At 38.8% G+C, this 19,327-nt stretch overlaps 1 protein-coding gene across 1 annotated transcript in view; it reads right to left on the reverse strand.

Moving 5' to 3' along the window:
• Positions 1-3,753: 3,753 nt before the first annotated feature.
• sdk1a (sidekick cell adhesion molecule 1a) overlaps positions 3,754-19,327 on the reverse strand; it is a 752,575-nt gene continuing 737,001 nt past the window's right edge. Inside the window, exons 44-45 of the mRNA XM_059653924.1 lie at positions 13,922-14,051; positions 3,754-12,376 (exon numbers count right to left, since the gene is read on the reverse strand). Of these exons, the coding sequence (XP_059509907.1) occupies positions 12,098-12,376; positions 13,922-14,051 (409 nt within the window). The 3' untranslated portion in view covers positions 3,754-12,097. The remainder of the gene's footprint in view (positions 12,377-13,921; positions 14,052-19,327) is intronic.

The following is a 19,327-nucleotide window of genomic DNA, read 5'->3' on the forward strand; positions in this document are numbered from 1 at the left end:
ATAAGGGCCAAACACTGGCAAACAGGACTAGTTCAGTTTAGTAGACTTGGTTGGCACGGGTAAGTTGGGCTGAAGGGCCTGTTTTCATGCTGTATGACTCTGTGACCCTCTATGGTTGAAGGACACATGTTGGTCACAACTGCAGGGGAATTGCCCTGCTGCTCCTCCAGTGGTTCCATGGCACTTTAGTTGGATAATAAACAACCACATGGAACGTTGCCTGAAGTTCTTCACCTAAAAGATAATAGTATGTCTGACTGCCTAATATTGCCTTGCCTAAGTTATGAACTCTGCTTCCAGTGTTGTATTTGAACACATGACCACCTCATTCAAACAGGTGTCTACCAACTGATTTGAGTTTTGAAAAGTTTTGCTCCTGTTTTCCTTTTCATCGCTCACCTTGTCACCACATCCATCTGCAACCTTTGCTTTATATGTAAAGTAGAATGTAGTTTTGATTCGGTTCCCTGTGGGTTTCTGAGGCTGCTGAATTTTGCGGCATCAGGATGCTAATTTTAGCTAGATATAGTTATGCCAGCTTTATCAGATTTTCACTCTGCATATTGTTACAACAGGCTTTAGTGATTTTTCTCTTTATTTTTCCCTCTGAGTTCTTCCTGTTCTCTTACTGTTCGCCTTGCATCACTAAGAGAAATTTATTTGTTTGAATGGTCAGTCATCCTGATGTCTGTAATATCACACGTTACCTCACCCTTTGTCCAGATTGTACTTCTAGTTCAAAGGATATCCTATTCTTGCCTTGCTGCTGAGGAGGTTCTACAGAAGCAGATTGCTCAATGGAATGATCTGGAGACTTCTGATTCTGTTGTTGGTATTCTATCTGCACTGACACCAAGCCAACTGAAAATCAATGACCCGGTGACCAGCTACAGGACCAGTGAAGCATGCTGTAGTTTTGATCAATAAAGCCTCAAGTTAAACCTCAATTCTTTAAAATAAAACACAACTGCCCAGTAACTCCGAATTGAAAACCAGTGACTGAAATCTAAACATTTAGGCCGATGATCACGCAACTAAAATCAAAGCAATCCTGAGCACTGGAACTTGCTCATAAACTAATGAGAGTAAACGTGATTTGCTTGTCTGAGAGGAAGACGACTAACCCTTAATCAATCCTTATCAGAACAGAGGTCTATCAGTCACTGGAGCCCATTTCACCATTCAGTTTGCCGATAGTTGATCCATACAAAACTACATTTATGTTCTTCAAATCTGTAACCATTTAAGAGCCATAACATCCCAAATCACCCAATTTTGACTCCTATTCAAAGCAGCAGCTTTTTGAAGATTTCCACTATCTTTTGTGTGAAGATGTTCTTCCTGAAGTACAACAGCGTACATTTATGTGGCACTTTTAACTTCACACAGTGTTACAAGGCACTTCAGGAACAATGTCAGTTAGGATTTCATTCTGAACCACATGAGATACTGAGAGCAGCAACCAAAAGTGTACTCAGAGAGGTAAGCTTTCAAGAGCATCATAAAGAAGAACCCCATCCTAAAGACTGAATTTTAAGTTTGTTTGAGGAATGTCGGCATCACTGACAAAACTGTTTATTGCCCATCACTGATGGCTCTAAACTCAGTGGCTTGTGAGATCTTGGAGGGCATTTAAAAGACAACTACATTGCTTTGGGTCTAGAGTCATATGTATGCCAGACTGGTAAAGCTGGCAGATTTCCTTCCCTAAAGGACATTAGTGATCAAGATTTTGAGAATCAGCAATGGTTATCATTTGGCTTTTAATCCCAGCTTGTTATTGAATTCAAACGTCTAGTTCTATCATAGTGGGATTCAAACCTATAACTCTGCAATATTGTTTCTCCCTCCACAGATACTACTCCATCTCCTGTTTATACAGCACTTTGCTTTACCTCTAGGAACTCTGGGTTGCTACTCTCTAGGGGTGTTACCACTGTTACAACCACCCTTAGGAGACCAGCAAGTTAAGCTTGGTCCCAAAAGTTTAGGTAATTAAACTGGGGCTGTATTTGAAGTCAGCGTTGAAGGGGTTTAGGGATGAGGAGAAATAAAGCCACGGGAGGGATTTGAGGATGAAAACAAAGGCATTGTTGTAATGGGCGATAATGTAGGTCAGTGAACACAGGTTATATTGACAAAAAAACCCTTTGCATATAAGGATGTAGGTGGCAGTGGTTCAAATGGGCTTTAATTCTTGGGGTTGAAGTGGGTAGAGAGCCAGGAGATTTCCATCAGGCTTAGGTGTTGCCAGGAACCTGTTTTGTTGAGGAGGCTGTGCAAGGAGTTTATAGAATCATAGTCATACACCATGGAAACAGACCCTTCACTCCAACCAGTCCACACAGACCATGTTACCAAACTGAACTAATCCTACCTGCCGAGTTTGGCACATATCTCCCAAACATTTCTTATTCATGAACTTATCCAGATCTCTTTTAAATTGTGTAACTGTACCTGCGTTGTGTTTTTGAAAGAAAGAGTTGCTCCCAGTCCTTTTTAGAACTTTCCCCTCTCACCTTAAGAATATGCCCCCTAGTTTTGAAAACCCCACCCCATGTAAAAGACCCTTGCTATTAGCTTTTTTTGTGCCCCACATGATTTTATAAACCTCAATAAAGACACCCCTCAAGATCCTTTGCTCCAGTGGAAAAAGTCCCAGCCTATCTGATGAAAATAAATGGTGGTGCTGGCTTGAAGCGCCAAATGACCTACTCCTGCACCTATTGTCTATAGTTTATTCCTGATAAAGTGGTCATCCCTGTCTTACTTCTCAGTTCCACACAAATAATTTCCTTGGACATATTCCCAGGAATATCCTCCGTAAGTACAGCTGTAATGTTGTCCCTAATCAAAAATGCCACTCACCATTCTATCCTTTCTATAGCATCTATACTCTGGAAAAACTGCCAGTCCTGCCCCTCCCTGAGCTATATCTTTGTGAACGTTACGATATCCCAGTCCCACGTTCCCAATCATGCCTTGAGTTCATCTGCCTTACCTGTTTCTGTTACAGCATACAGCTACAGTCAGACTGAAAACACACACATCAAAAATGACACTCCATTGATTTAGACAGATCTTGAGTAGTTTCAGCTTACGAAATATATGTGGTTATAAATGGTGTGTTGAAAAACAGTAAAATAATCAGGAAGACGAACCTTCTTTAATAATGAAGTTGTTGTACATTTGATAGGTTAGTTAGCTGAATCAGAGATGATGGGAACTGCAGATGCTGGAGAATCCAAGATAACAAAGTGTGAAGCTGGATGAGCACAGCAGGCCAAGCAGCATCTTAGGAGCACAAAAGCTGACGTTTCGGGCCTAGACCCTTCTCTGATGAAACGTCAGCTTTTGTGCTCCTAGGCCTTCTGTGTTCATGCGGCTTCACACTTTGTTATCTTGGCTAGCTGAATGGCTGGTTTGCAAAGCAGAGTGAAGCCTATAGCACATGTTAAATTTATGTATTGACCAATGATCCTCAGATTAAACTCACCACCTATCATTGTCCTTTAATGATAGAGTGGCCTCCTGTTCCCTGGGAAAATGGTGATCTTCCCTTCGAACATGCATTTCAGAAAGATAATCATCATTTGCTTTCGTAGAAAACAAACAATAGAACAATAATTTCCCAACGGTCATTGAGGTAGAAGATTATGCTTGTAAGGAGCCAGAAAATAAAAGAAATAATATTATTTTTATTGAAACAATAAAAAAAACAAGCTAAATTCAAAACTTTGTTTAATTGGGAGGAAGTGTGCAGGTAATAATTAAGTTTTACAAAAAAAGCAGTGCCACAGAAGCAGATCTAACTGGTACAAATGTTATGCATGAAGATAAACATAGTGTGTTCCTAATTAACAATACCATGAATACAAATGATTAGCTGCAAGACCTGATTCACACTGTTGAAGGTTGTGAAACTGGGTTTCATTTGGTGGGAAGCTGGCAGGCTCATTGGGGGAAATCTTTCAAGGCTGGTTATTTTCTGCACAATCCTACAAAATTCCATTTATTATCGATCCTGTCTGAAGTTGATTAATTTCTTCATCCTCCACTCCATTCAGGAACCTTTGAATTTTAGTGCATTCAAAAATGGAATGGTAACTCATCTAGAAATACAGCAGAATGAACAGTTTGTGGGTGAAGGGATGCTTATTCACTGCATTATTCAGTTATCCTGAATACCCAGCCTTTTATAACTGCAGAGAATTTCTCTTGTAGCTGAAGAACACCAGCTTCAAATCTTCACCAGTGTAAACATTGTTAGCCTTCACTGAAATCTCAATGAGGAATGTAACCTTTTCATGCTGTGCCCATTTCAAGTGTGAAAAATGTTCAGCCTACAAATACATATTTTGTCCTCACATATTTGGGTTGTCCTGAGAGAGCATTTTGGTTGATGTGGTTACAATTCACTCAGAAAATCAGAGTTGCTCTGGCAACCTGCGCTTTTTCGACATGCATGTTGTATTCTGAAGCTATGAACGAACTGTGACGCTAGAGGCTCTAACAGTGGTTGCATCACATGGCTTACCAGGACTCTCCCCTGCTCTTACTGCCTTTCAACTTATAAACAGAACTTTCTTGGTCATCGAGTCCCTGGGTGAGTATTGAACCCAGAATGTCTGGTTCAGAGGCAGGGATGCCTTTGTGTCCTTTGGCTGATATAACCCAACAGAAAATCACAGATGATTACAAGTTTTTCTCTAGTAGTGGGAGCAATGAAATAGTGAATTCAGAATAACTCTCAACATTTCTTTAATCTATGACAAACTTACTTCCTGTCAATTTCTATGTCTACATTCATTATGGAAACTGTCTACATAAATTTCTAACACTACAAAAGCGACCTCCTGTCAGTGGAGTTACCAGTCAAGGCCACCACTGGTAAAAGGTGTGATTTTGAGTACAGTAAGTTTACACAGCTTCTATTATAAACTTACAATGAAAATTTGAGACTAGGACCAGAATGTGTGACTTATAATGACTGAATAACTTATACGTTCTTTGGTCCATTTATTACCCGCTTTCTAAGCCTGCTTCACTTGATGACAGGACTTGGACTTGATTCCCCAGGTTTATGAACTTCCTAAAACCATACTGATATTACTAATGTATGAAATCAACCCAAAGTAAAAACATAAAATAGTAGAAATGCATTGTGAATCCAGCATTCTCATTTTTAAAAATTGCGCTCGTGTAGCTAAGGAATATTAGTGCTGGGGAAAAGAATCAACATCAAAATCCTCCCAGATCTGACAAAGCACAGACACTTGCGATGTAAAGTTCCCACTACTTTATGAACATAGGAATGTAGAAAACTGGGAAAGAATTCTGCAGTCAACCTGATTAATCCAATGTCTAGAAACTAGAATCTGCCATACCACCTTCCTGGAAATGTGTTTCAAACCCTGATGTCAAAAGAATTCTGCTGGCTCCACATGATACATCATTTTCTATTTTGTCTACCATTCATAAAGTGGCATGTTAATTTATACCAATTAGTTTTATATTCAGAGTTTTTTAAAAACTGATTTCAGGTCCACCTTGGAACACTTGGAACTCACTTCATAATGGATATTCACACGTAATGGAGAAACTTGCATTCCAGTTAAGCTGGGTTTGTAGCTAAGACTGAATGGCAAAGCTCAGTGTCTTATCTCTTGACTTGTGGTTATTATTTCAGTGCTATAGAATTTTCTATTTATCCCAGTGCTGCCATCTAATAGTTGATAGCTTCCTTTGATTTGCTACCACTCCTTCACTGGAAATGTGGCCTAAACCCTTATTACATGTACAAGTGGGGATTTTGCTGCATTCCCAGATTAGTTACAGCAGTTCCAAAGGATTTACTGGCATTTGTCTGACTTATGCCACTACCTTGGAGCCAAAGCGTAATGTGTTGTATATTATATCTTTGTTGATGATGTTTCCGATGGAGGTAACACCTGAATTATCCTGATGATTATTTGTTGTCACATTAAGATTATAACACTGTAAACTTGTCACACGTTTGAGCACTTTGAAGTCTTTGTTGAAGACAAACTTGTCTTTTATTTAGATTAGTGGTGGCTTAAATCATGAATGTCTCTGCACATTTCTCTGTGCTTCCATACTGTGGAGCTGTGGACGGATAAGCCTACTACTAGAAGTGACAAAGAATATTAAATGGTACTGAAGTGACATATAGAAGTCCTTCAAAGTTCAATAAACCTGCATGAAGCTTTCTTTTCCTTACAGAATTCAACCCATGTTCTCCCTCTATCTTACACAATTTAATCTGTGTAATGCTTCCTATCGAAAATAATTCTTTCATGCTCAATTATCTATTTTTTATAAAAAGGATGCTGGATATGCATAGCTAACTGTTTTATCAAGCAACATTGCAAATTACATTTCAACATTGAAACACAACCTTTCTTTAAAAACGCAAACACATTTTGGCTCAGAACGCTCCCAGAAAGGATAGCTCTTCCTAAGGAGACAAGTGTCTTATAGGAAATACCATAAAGTTTTAAACATTTGTTGAAAGGCTGTATTTTTAAAAAAATCTGCACACTAAGTCAGTTTTAACTGCAACCTTTTAGTCCTTTGGACTTTATTATTTAGTTACTGCTAAACATAAAGGTCCCTCAATAAAAGCAATCCATAGATTATTGTTCACATAGATTTATGCTGCATCTGTCGCTTAAGGCCAAATGAATACTCTCCATGCAGTACTGTTCCCAATATTCAAATCGAACTGACATCTCATATAGAAAATTCAAAATGCAATGACATCCTAACCTGTAATTACTTTTTACCATAAACTAAACCTGTACTGCTCTAACTCTAAAAAGTGTTCATGAATGACTATAGAAAGGGACCAGCTATCCACACCACGTTGTTGAGTTTAGAAAGTTAACACACTAACTGTTTAATTTTTGTATCAATCCTGCCAGGTTAACATTTCACAAGATGACGTGTGTTGGCTTATGACGTAAATACACAAGTGATCATACAGAGTGGGAGCTTAATTATAAAGTGCAACTGTACGTCAACTGGCACCTCTTTAGATACAGTGGGTTTGATATCTGTCTATTCAAAGCTGATCTGCTTGTATAAAATCAAAACTGGGCCCAACTGAAAATTTACAATTTTTTTTGAATATTAGGAACAGAAATAACTTCCAACTCATTTTAACCTAATATGCATCAATCATGGAGATTTGCCCTGACATGTTTTACATTTCTTGTCTAAAAATGACAAAAATACACGAATGATCAATGGTAGTAAAATAGGAAAATTAGTGACAAACAAAAATAAGTGTAATTTCAAAACTGAACCAATTGCATGAATGTAACTCACAGTGCTTTTGCACATTTGGCAATTGTGTTTTTGGTATTTTCAAATGTGTCACATAGTATCTGAAATTCTGAGTACATGGTGTCTGAATTCTCATAAGATATGGGCTCCTTTCACCTGACACTGCTACTGGTTTGATTATCTGTGTGTTTCTCAATAGTTAACCTCTTAAAAAATACAGAACATTATAATAACTTGAATTTATAATTGTCAAATGCAATTCCTGTTTAAACCATGGGGAACCGACATGCACATTAGGAATACCAACACTGGATGTATTTTCAGAAGTATCATTGCATGACTTCAAATGCCTAATTACAGCCTTTCTTCTTTATCCCTCTCCTACCCCATCCTGGCAAACAGCCTGTATCCTCATCTCTGATTAAAAGAAAATTGAAAATGTTCAAAGAAAATCAAAAAAAGTCCCAGGGATTTTTTTTGTCTGTGTTGTTATCAGCAGGAGGTCACCTTCATTTTCTGTAGATCTTAGGACAATTCTATGTTTTAGACTATTATCTAATTTACTTTCTGTCAACAATGGTCATTGTTTCATTGAAACAGAGCCAACATCAGATCAATTCTGATCAGATCCAATCCCAATTTTCTAAATCAACGCTAAACAGTTTAAAGAATGAAAAATAAATATCACACAATATATCTTTCACTTTAAACATTTCACTTCACAGTTTTAAGCTGGGGCTTTGCATCCTTTCTATAGCACAGCAACAGGTTGACCTCATCACTGTGTGATAAGATGTCATTGCTGTTAATCACACTGTTAACGGTTGTAATTAGCACAACTTGGGAAAACAGAATGTACAAACAAATAAAATCTTTTTTCCTAGCATCAGAATCACAAAGATTTACTCCACTTAACACAGTGATTTCATTCAAATAATGATTGGCGAGATATCCTTTAACTAAAGCGTGTCTCTGTGAACATCCTTTACAACATAATATTTACAGAAGGACAAAGCGAGTCACCTACACTCCTGGAAAAAGGGAGAATTTAAAGCATTTTTCTCCTCAATTACATGGTTATCACAAACAAATCTAGAAAATTAACAACATGGATTTATACTTAGGATTGTTTTTGCTTAGAATTGATCACAGAAGGGTTACACTGTACAAAGTGAACTACTGAGGTCAATATACTATGAAATGTAGTATCTTCTATTTTGCTGAGGGCAGATCTTAATATTTTATCTGCCTCAACTTGATTCATACTTCAATAGGATTTCATTAGGGGGTATAAATTCAGCAGTACAAAAAGTATCTTAAAAAATACACATTCGTATACATATTGCTAGCAAAACATGTACCAGTCATGTCCTCTACAAAGTACCAAATAAACGTTTTGAGAAAATAAAAATGTAAATGAAGACATTCTGATCAAAGCAATATTCATATGGCTTGAGAGTGCATTCAAAGTGTGCTGGGCAGTATTTCTTTTGATTCTAGGATGACAGTTGGATGGTCATTATCCAAAACTCACAAGACACCAGTGGAAGCTAACCTCCTCCATAAAAACTAGTAAGGTGTCCTCTGGATCCCACGTGTTCTTCCACAGCAGTTTAATTTGAATCATGTTTTTCCTATTGACCAATCTTTAAATACAGTTCTCAAAAGTAGTAGATTTGTATTCAAAATCATAAATTACCTTTACTCATCTACCAATCAAATGAGATTGAACTGAATTCAACAAGAAAAATCTGCCTTGTTTACTTGTGCCACATAGCACTATCACATGCTGGAAGGTGTTCACTGAACACTTGATTTTTCTAGAAATTTCACTTTGAGGCCAATATTTGCAATGTTTATACAACAGCTAGTAGGAGGACTGTGGAGCTGAAGGAATGCAACAGGCCAGGCAGCATCAGAGGAGCAGGAAAGTTGACTTTTTCAATCAGGACCTCTGCTGCCTGGCCTGCTGTTGTCCGCCAGCTCCATACTTTGTTGGTTCTGACTCCAGCATCTGCAGTTCTTGCTATCTCAATAGGATTTTGGAGTTTGTTTGAAACAGCTGGAGAAGACTGGAAACATCACAATCTTGACATAATTCTGTTACCTGTTTTTACAGCAGTATTGAGGGGTACTCAAAATCTTTGTTTTTTCTACAGGTCACACTGAGAATATTTCCTCATCTGGACTGTGAAATTTTTGAAAGGTCACAAACGCTTTACAGTGAATTTCTCACTTGGTGAACAAAGTCCCTACAGTGTGTTATCTCCATAGCAAAATATGCCCACTTTATCCTTCATTTAAAAAGGTGAGCATTGGTCAGAAATCAACTGGGAAGTATACTGAATTTGGTCAAAAATTATTTTATAGAAATAATATTTTTGTGTTTTTATTTAAATTGTCCAAATTACTTTGAATAGTTAAAAAATAAGTAGAAAATATATTGTATATTGAAAAAGTGTATACAAATTTACTGAACATGATCAAATATAAAAATTGGGATAAATACAAAAAAGAAAAATGCTTTATGTTACAATAAATAGGTTTGCTATTTGTATTCGAATTGTCAAGATTTTAGTGCAACTACATTAAATTAGTTTTTTGGCTTTATTCACTGGATTAGATAATGTACTTCATTGACTGCCCCGAACACAGCTCAAAAGGCAATAAAATTAGCCTGATGAATTTAAAGATAAATAACACAAACAATATATTCTAGTGGTTAATTCCAGGTTCAAGTTCAAGTGTCAAGTGAGAGAGAATTTAATGACATGGTCATGGAACATGGCTATCATTCCATCCAAATGCCATTTAGTTTTACCTGCATTGAAAGTTCTTCATCTCACAGTCAGAAAAAGAAATCAAGTTTCCACAAATGTGTTTTTTGCCAAAAATATTTTTCAATATCTTGGCTTGTTTAGGTAATAAAATACATTCTATCAGTACTTCACTTTTATGTTTAGTGATAATGATGAAGGTTATTGTTAACATAAGTTTGTGATCAATTATATTGGTTGGTCTCACCTCAGCATCTTTATTTAAAGTAGAAACTCAGTCTGGTGACAAGAAATTAAATCTGAGGTCTGATAAGCACATTATTTAGTTACTGAGGTGACAGTTAAATGTTTGTAGAAATATTTACAGTTTAAATTTTAAAAAAATTATAATTTAGAAATAAAAATAAAAAGAACACAATACATTTTGAAAAAATTCACTTTACGTAATAAAATAAAATGTATATAATGAAATATCAGCAACATTTTAAAAGAGCACAATCTTTGATTTGTTGAAAATATGGGTAAGTTGTAATTGAGGATAAAAGAAGAATGCCAGCTGATTCAAAGAGAAATTCATGTTCTAAACAGGAAATCATATGCAATAATCGAATTTTTAAAAATCTTATCACTGCAAAACCCCTCCTTTTCTTTTCTTGATTATATCTGTCTTTGCTTTTAAACTAATAATCTTCAGCAGGAAAAGTCTGGGTCAGTGTGCTTTCCACATTGACGTTGAGTGGACATATCTGATTGCAGGGTAAAGTATAGCTCAGGACGTGCTTCATCTGTGACCTCCTTCCTAATTGCCAAACATGCTGATGCAGCTGGCACCCTGAGAAATCCAATATCAATTCAAGTTGCAGAAAGAAAGCCAGGGCAACTTAATGGGGGTCTTTCACATGCTACTACAAACAAAAAGTGGGCTGAAAAAAAAGGAATTTTAAAGTTTTGGAATTACTGGAGTGATAGATTGGTGCTCATAGTAGGATACATGGGCATTTCTGAAGAAAGTGTGTTAATGAATGTTTGGAAACATTCTGTAATTAATTCTAAACACTAAGGTGAAACGTAGTTGGCAGATGGAGTGAGAGAGCGCAAGCACCCAAAAGTCAGTGCACCCCTAATATCCTGAAAATTAAAACCAAACTGATCTGAGTGCAATTATGAGACTTGAACCATTTCACTATATGAAAAGAAACTTACTGCAATAGTTTGTGACCTCTCAAACTGTTCAAAAATAGAAGTGTGATGGTGATCATTCTTTGTTATTTTATGATGGTTTCCAAACGTTCTCAACCAGCAACTTAACCCACATGCTCCTTCCTATTGTTTACATTTTCTAAAGAATCAGCAGGATATTCAGAGAATGCTTTCAGAAGTTAGAAAATAATTAAAATGTTTCTGTTTCTTTCTGTTGTTTTATTGGTGCTGGAACTGTAGGTTTTGCTAACTTCACAGCACTGAAGTTGCAATGAAATTAGAAGGCAATGATATTAAGCTGCCTGAAACATGCCTTTTTCAGCAGTGGGGACATGAGCGGTCTTTGTGGGTGTACAAAGTGGTTCTGTTCAGTCTTCGTCTTCCTCTGAAAGATCAGTTTTACGTCACAAACTTGACTGTCAGACAGAAGAAGCCATAATTCCTAATGTCTGGTTGGAAATTCAAATATAATTTGTTTGTTGATAATTTTGAGAATTCCCTAAGATAAGGAATATGATGCAGGGGCACCATCATTTCCATTCCAACTTTAGATTATGGACAAGAGAAAATGTTCATAGAATCTGTTCTATTTCTCATTCAAATGAATGGAAGACAGACTTTATAAACACCACTGCTGTATTAGTATCAGGTTACCAACAAGGCAAAAGGCACTTTTTAGGCAGCTACGAAGATGACAATTTCTGTTAAATTGCTTTCTTCTGCACTGTGATTGTGTGTCACTTCATCCGGCACATTGGTCCATTGAATAAGCAACATTTCAGGGATTGCTTGACATTGTTCATAATGAATGGTCACACAAAGGAAGAAAACCCAGTCACAGGAGTCCGTGCTCCTGAAGCAGGCTGTCCACTGGGAGTGTAGACACCCCCTGTACTCTGTTTTGTGATTACAGATGGATAGTATGGCTCCTGTTCACCATCTGTGCATTCCTCATAAGTGTAGGCTGAAGCTCTTGGAAGACCCTTGGGCTGTCTCTTCCATGAGTTGAAGTAGGTTGGATCACTCATGTAGTGGTTTACAAATGAATGTGTGCTTTTTGGCAATTCACCTTCATAATCACTGTCAGTAGCCTGTAAAAGGAGGAATATTTTATGATTTTATTTTGTTCCTAGTTTGTAAGTACTTTCATTTTATTCCTCAAGTACATCTTGCAACAAAGGATGAGCTGGTGATCTGATCTCAATGTTAATACTCAGCCTTTTGGAAATATATCAGATCAAAACTGCTTGTTATGTCTTTTGGATTTTTTTCCTTTAATCATATTCCAAATATTTTGACTCAAGCAGTGATTTCATAGCTAGTCTCAAGTATTTTCAGTGCTTGTGATAACTTGATATGTTTTAGTAACGTGACCAGGATAACATACACAAAACCATCACTTAAATTTCTTTCACAAGAGAAGCTCCACAGAATCTCTCTCACATTTTTGAATAATGCCATATGGAGATTTCAGATTTTAACTAGTCTAAGCAATAGGTGAACATCTGAATGAGCAACTGCAAAATGTATCAGTACAACAAAAACAACTTGAATTCGCATAGCATCTTCAAAGAAACAAAACACTGTAAAATACTTAACAGGAGCATTACAAAATAAAACATAAATGCAAGCCTTAACAGGAGATATATATGGCAGATGCGCAAAGCCATGGTTACAAATGATGGGTTTATGGAGTGTCTTAGAGGAGTACAGTGAGGTAGAGAGATAAAGAGGAGAAGTGGGGTAGGGATTGAATTCTGAAGTGGTTCAAGAAGACAGCTCCCACTACTTTCTCAAGGGCAACTAAAGATGGGTAATAAATGCTGGCCCAGTCAGTATGGCTCACATCCCATGTGTGAATAAAAATGACACAGGACATGCCTTCCTCATCTCATAGAGACACAGAAATATTATGGCGCAGAAGGAGTTGATTCTGCCTATCCTGGCTCATTAAATGAGCATCATTACCCAGTGTTCATCTCCTTTGGACATTTCCCCCATACTCTTGAACATGATTTTTATCTAAATAATCATCCAATGACCTCTTGAATGCCGCAACTGAACATGCTTCCACCACACTTCCAGGCATTTGATGTCTGTATGGGTCCAGAAGGTCCTGGATGATTTTCACACCTGAACCTGGGTAAGCAAAAGCCAGTTGGGAGTATCCTGACTATTGCCAAGGTTAGGCTAAGTTAACTCAGCACAAACTAAGGAATGTACTGGAATATTTTTGTTTTATATTTAAGTTACAGAATGTATTGAGCAATCAGGGAGTTACTTAAAACTTCAGTGATAACATTCCTGCTCCAAAATGCTGTCCCTGCCTAGGTTCGCAAAGCCAATTTTGCCCAAATATCACTAAACTTCAGTGACAAGATGGAGCTGATTGTATAAATTACAGAGTCTATTTTAACCAACCTTTTAGGTACTTGTACAAAAACTGGACAAAAACTTTCTTTGTGACAAACTTGCAAGTTGTAGCAATTCAACACTCAAACTATAAGTATACAGGCAGCACTGTGTAATTGAGGGCAAAAGTAACAGCCCAGCATTGTGACTGTGCTCCTTCTCTGGTTGGGCTGTGGTAGGTCTTTCTCAGGAGATTGAAATTAAATGGAGGAATGAACGTTTACCTCTGACTCGGATATTTCAGTGGGTTTCTCTGTCAGAGTAGTGCTCTCTGTTAGCACAATTCCATTGTAGTTATTACATAAATCCTCATCAGAATAGCGTAACCCTCCTGGGCTGGGCCTCGGTGGAAACCTTGCAACACAGTGAAAAAGAATTATAAATATGAACAGTTCCTATAATCAGCATTTCTGAAATGTCATTTTATGTATTAATAATAATGAGGTCACATTTAAATACCATTTCAGATATAATGCTAAACTTATTGCAAATATTTATCTTAGGCAGTGACTATAGACCAGTGTGGTTTCATTTGCTATTGCAAAATGATCTATAAATAATATTAACAATACTTTAAAAAAATTCTTCTGGGTTGGAGAAAAGATTCACTGCATTGCTTCAAAATAAAAACAGAAATTTCTTGATCCAAGTGATATCATGAAGTAGCTGAGCACATTGACTAGGAGACCCAACAATATTGTGTCTCTAGTGCTGAAGACTCGTGCTCCAGAAAAATAAGTTGTTTCCGTACAGCTATATCACCCACACTACAAAACAGAAATGTGCTTAGTAATATGCTCTTCATAAAAATTGGGGCAAATGCAACTACACTTATTGTTTTATGAGTTTACTCTCCATCATCAACAGAGTGAAGGAGGATATCATCAACGGAGTACACCAAGCAGCATTTACTCATCAATAACCTACGTTCTGTTACTAATGTTCACTTTGGGTATTGCCAGGTACACTTGGTTGCAGGCTATATTGAAATATTCATTCAAACATGAAAACATGAGCTGAATTGTAGAGTTGAACTGGGGCTAATTGAAATTGACTCCAATGAATGTGACATAGACATGCATCAATAAAATTGAAGTCAGTAGAAAAATCTCCACTGTCTGGAGTCATAACGAGCGCAAAAAAAATGGTTTTAGTTGTCGAGAGGCTGATTATCTCCGCCCAGGACATTACTGTTGGAATTCCTCAAGGCAGTGTCCTAGGTCCTTCCATCTTTACTTGCTTCAAATAATAACCTTCCAACTATCATATGATCAACAGTGATGATTTGCTGATGAGCAAATAGTGTTCAGTTTTATTTGCAACACTTTGAGTAAGGAAGCAGTACAAGTCCATGTGCAGTGACACCTGACAACACTCAGACAAGGGCTAATGCTGCAAGTAACATTTGCACCACACAAATGTCAGGCTGCCATGAAGAATCTGATCACCTCTCCGTGACATTCAAAGGCTTTACCAACATCAACAGCATGACTGGGATTTCTTGTGTTAGGGTGGGATCGCGTCAACTAGAAACTTAACTGGATGAGAAACATAGGTACTCTGGTAAAGAGGTCAGAGCCAGCTATTCTTTGGTAAGTTACTTGCCTCTTGTTTCATCATAACTTTTCCACCATCTATAACGCATCAGTCAGGAGTATGTTGGAAAACTTTCCACTTGCCTCAATGGTTGCAGCACTTCTTTATTTGTAAAGAGAATATAGGCTTCACTAGCTGGGCCAGCACTTATTACCTATCCCCAATTGCTGTTGAAAAGATGGTGGCGAACTGCTTTTTTGAATCACTGCTGTTCACTTGCTGTAGATACACTCACAATGTTTTCAGGGAGGAAGTCCCAGGATTTTGACAGTGACACAAAAGTAAAAGCAGTATATTTCCAAGTCAGGATAGTGAGTGGCTTGGAAAGGGACTGTCAGGTAGTATCTGCTGCATTTACAGCAGAACATTTCTGATCTTCTAGTCTAGTCCTCTTGAAATGAATATTCCTAACTGCCAACTTAACTTGCATGATAATTTTAAGAGAATCCTGAACTAGTCTCTTTGTGCTTTAGACTTCCAAAGCCTTTCCCCATTTAGAAATTAGACTACGCCTCTATTCTTCCTACCAAAGTGCATAACCTCATACTTTCCCACACTGTATTTCAACTGCCACTTCTTTACCTACTCTCCTAGCCTGTCCAAGTCCTTGTGCAGTCTGCCTACTTCCTCAACATTACCTGTTACTCCACCAACCCTCCAACCTATCTTTGTGTCATCTGCAAATTAAGGAACAATGCCCTCTGTTTGTCCAGATCATTAATGCATAACGTGAGTAGTTGTAGTCCCAAAACAGACCCCTGTGTAACTCCAAGATAACAAAGTGTGAAGCTGGATGAACACAGCCGGCCAAGCAGCATCTCAGGAGCACAAAAGCTGACGTTTCGGGCCAAGGCCCTTCATTAGAGAGGGGGATGGGGAGAGGGTTCTGAAATAAATAGGGAAAGAGGGGGAGGCAGACCAAAGATGGAAAGAGGAGAAGATAGGTGGAGAGGAGAATATAGGTGGGGAGGGGACAGGTCAGTCCGGGGAGGACGGACAGGTCAAGGAGGCGGGATGAGGTTAGTAGGTGGGAAATGGTGGTATGGCTTGAGGTGGGGGTGGGGATAGGTGACAGGAAGAACAGGTTAGAGAGGCGGGGATGAGCTGGGCTGGTAACTCCATTAGTTGCTGAACCCTTTATCACGAATCTCTGCCTTCTGCCAGTCAGGCAATCTTCTAGCCATGCCAGTACCTTGCCCCTAACATTATGGGCTCTTATCTTATTTAGCAGCATCCTGCTGGGTACCTTGTCAATGGCCTTCTGGAAATCTAAACAGACCATGTCCACTAGCTCTCCTTTGTCTAATTTATTTGTCAACCCAAGTCTAGATATTATCTAGGTCTTGCTGCACTTGGATTGGATTGCTTCAGTATCTCAAGAGTTCCAAACGGTGCTGAACATTGTGTAATTATCAGCAAACATCCCCACTTCTGATATTATGATGGAGTAAAAGTCATTGTTCAAACAGCTGAGAATGGTTGGGCTGGGGAAACTATCTTCAGGAACATTGGCTAAGATGTCCTGGAGTTGAGAAGACTGACCTCCAGCAACTTCCTTGGTGCCAGATATGTCTCCAGCCAGTGAAGATTTTCTCACCTGATTCCCAGTGGCTCCAGTTTTCCTTGATGCTACACTTGATCAAATATAAGGTTGATATCAAGGGAATTCACTCTTAAGTCAGCAACTCAGCTTTTTTGTCCAAGTTTGAACCAAGGCTTTAATGAGGTAAGGAGCTGAATGGCCTCAGCAGAACCCAAACTGACTGTCAGTGAGCAGGTTATGGCTAAGCAAATGCACCTTGGCAGCACTTTGATGACCCCTCTTTCATCACTTTAGTTATAATTGAGAGTAAATTGCTTGGACAGAAGCTATTCAGGTTGCAATTGTCTGTTTTTTGTGTACAGGATATACCCGGGTAATTTCCCATAAAGTAGATGCTAGTAGATGCTAGCTTGGCTGGGGCGTGGCATGTTTTAGAGCATAAGTCTTCAGGATTATTGCCATGTTGTTAGGGCCTATAGCCTTTTCAGTATCCAGTGCCTCCAACCCTATATGATATCACATGGAATGTATAGAATTGGCTGAAGACTATGATGTTGGAAATCTCCACAGGAGGAGGTAGAGGTGCATCAGCCACTAGGTGCTTCTGGCTGAAGAATGTTACAAATACTCTAGCCTTAGCGTTTATTGTTGGGCTCCCCCATTATTGAAAATGAAGATATCTATGCACCTTCCTTCAGTGAGTTATTTAACTGTCCACCACCATTAGGGAAAGAAAGGATTTGGATAATTCAAGATAGGGGAAGGGAAAAATTTGTGGCTCTCAAAGCTGCTCCTTTTTCAAGGAATTTTCACTGTTAGACCTGATTTATAAGCTGCAGTATTCTTTTGGAACTTTGGGGAAAAAAATCAAAACAATGGCATTTTAAAAAGGAGGAAGAGAGATAAAGGTAGAGGCCACAGAGGAAGGGATTCAAATGGAGAAAGAAACCCACACTGCTGTCTGACCCAGCAGTGAAACTTCACGGCTACTACTTCTGCTATTTGATTTCAAATATCTCTGAACATCAGGGATCATCAAAGAAAAATTAATAAACAGCAAAATTCACAATAGACCTTAGAGAATTTTGTATGGGAAAGGTCACTGTAGGGGAGCAGCTAAATGGATCATTTTTTAGTGTAATCTGTTTTTTGTTTGAAAATCTACAATAATGAGTAGAGTGGGTTCTTTTTTGATGATACATTTTATTGAGATCTGTCTCTTGATTAAAATTTAAAATTATACAACATAGGTACTAAATTGCCTGGAGCAGTGTTTTTAGAGTAGTGAGACTGTGCTATTTTCTGGCTCTGTAGACTGATAAGGTGAAAAGATGGCCTTTAGTAGACTGATGCCCTATTCCTGTCGTATGTGGGAGATTAGGGAGAGTTTGCATGTAACTGATGATTACGTCTGCAGGAAATGTGCTTGGTTGTGAATCCTTTCGGATCGCATGGACTGGCAGATAGAGACAGTGAGGAATTTACAGAAGCTAGGGGGTTGTGATCGATGGCAGTTGTAGGAAGGGAGAAAAACTGCAGAGAAAGTCAGGTGGATGGAAAGGTAGGAGAGTGAGGCAGGTTGAGCAGGAGTTTCCTGTCTCCCCATTTCAAATCAGTATGATATGTTGGAAAATGTAGGGGGCGATGGATTCTTGGGGAAATGTGGCATGGACAGGCAGGTTTCTGACATTGAGACCAGCTCCAATGTAACCACGGGTACATCAAGTTCCAAATGATTGATTGTGATAGGTACACCCTCCAGTCAGAGGCACAGACAGATGTTTCTGCAGCTGACAGTGAGACATCATAATGGTACGTTGCCTCCCTGGTGCCAGGATAAAGGATATCTCGGAGACGGTGCAGAATATTCCCAAATGGGAGATGGACAAGGGAGTCGCGGAGAGAGTGGTCTCTCCGGAAGGCAGACAAGGGTGGGGATGGAAAAATAGCTTGGGTGGTGGGGTCAGATTGTAGATCTATTTTTCCATCCCCACCCTTGTCTGCCTTCCGGACAGACCACTCTCTCCATGACTCCCTTGTCCGCTCCACACTCCCCTCCAACCCCACCACACCCGGCACCTTCCCCTGCAACCGCAGGAAGTGCTACACTTGCCCCCACACCTCCTCCCTCACTCCCATCCCAGGCCCCAAGATGACCTTCCATGTCAAGCAGATGTTCACCTGCATATCTGCCAATGTAGTATATTGTATCCATTGTACCCGGTGTGGCTTCCTCTACATTGGGGAAACCAAGCGGAAGCTTGGGGACCGCTTTGCAGAACACCTCCGCTTGGTTTGCAACAAACAACTGCACCTCCCAGTCGCGAACCATTTTAACTCCCTCTCCCATTCCTCAGACGACATGTCCATCATAGGCCTCCTGCAGTGCCACAATGATGCCACCCGAAGGTTGCAGGAACAGCAACTCATATTCCGCTTGGGAACCCTGCAGCCAATAGTATCAATGTGGACTTCACAAGCTTCAAAATCT

The sequence above is a fragment of the Stegostoma tigrinum genome, chromosome 23, assembly GCF_030684315.1.
Source record: "Stegostoma tigrinum isolate sSteTig4 chromosome 23, sSteTig4.hap1, whole genome shotgun sequence".
NCBI classification, from domain to species: Eukaryota; Metazoa; Chordata; class Chondrichthyes; order Orectolobiformes; family Stegostomatidae; genus Stegostoma; species Stegostoma tigrinum.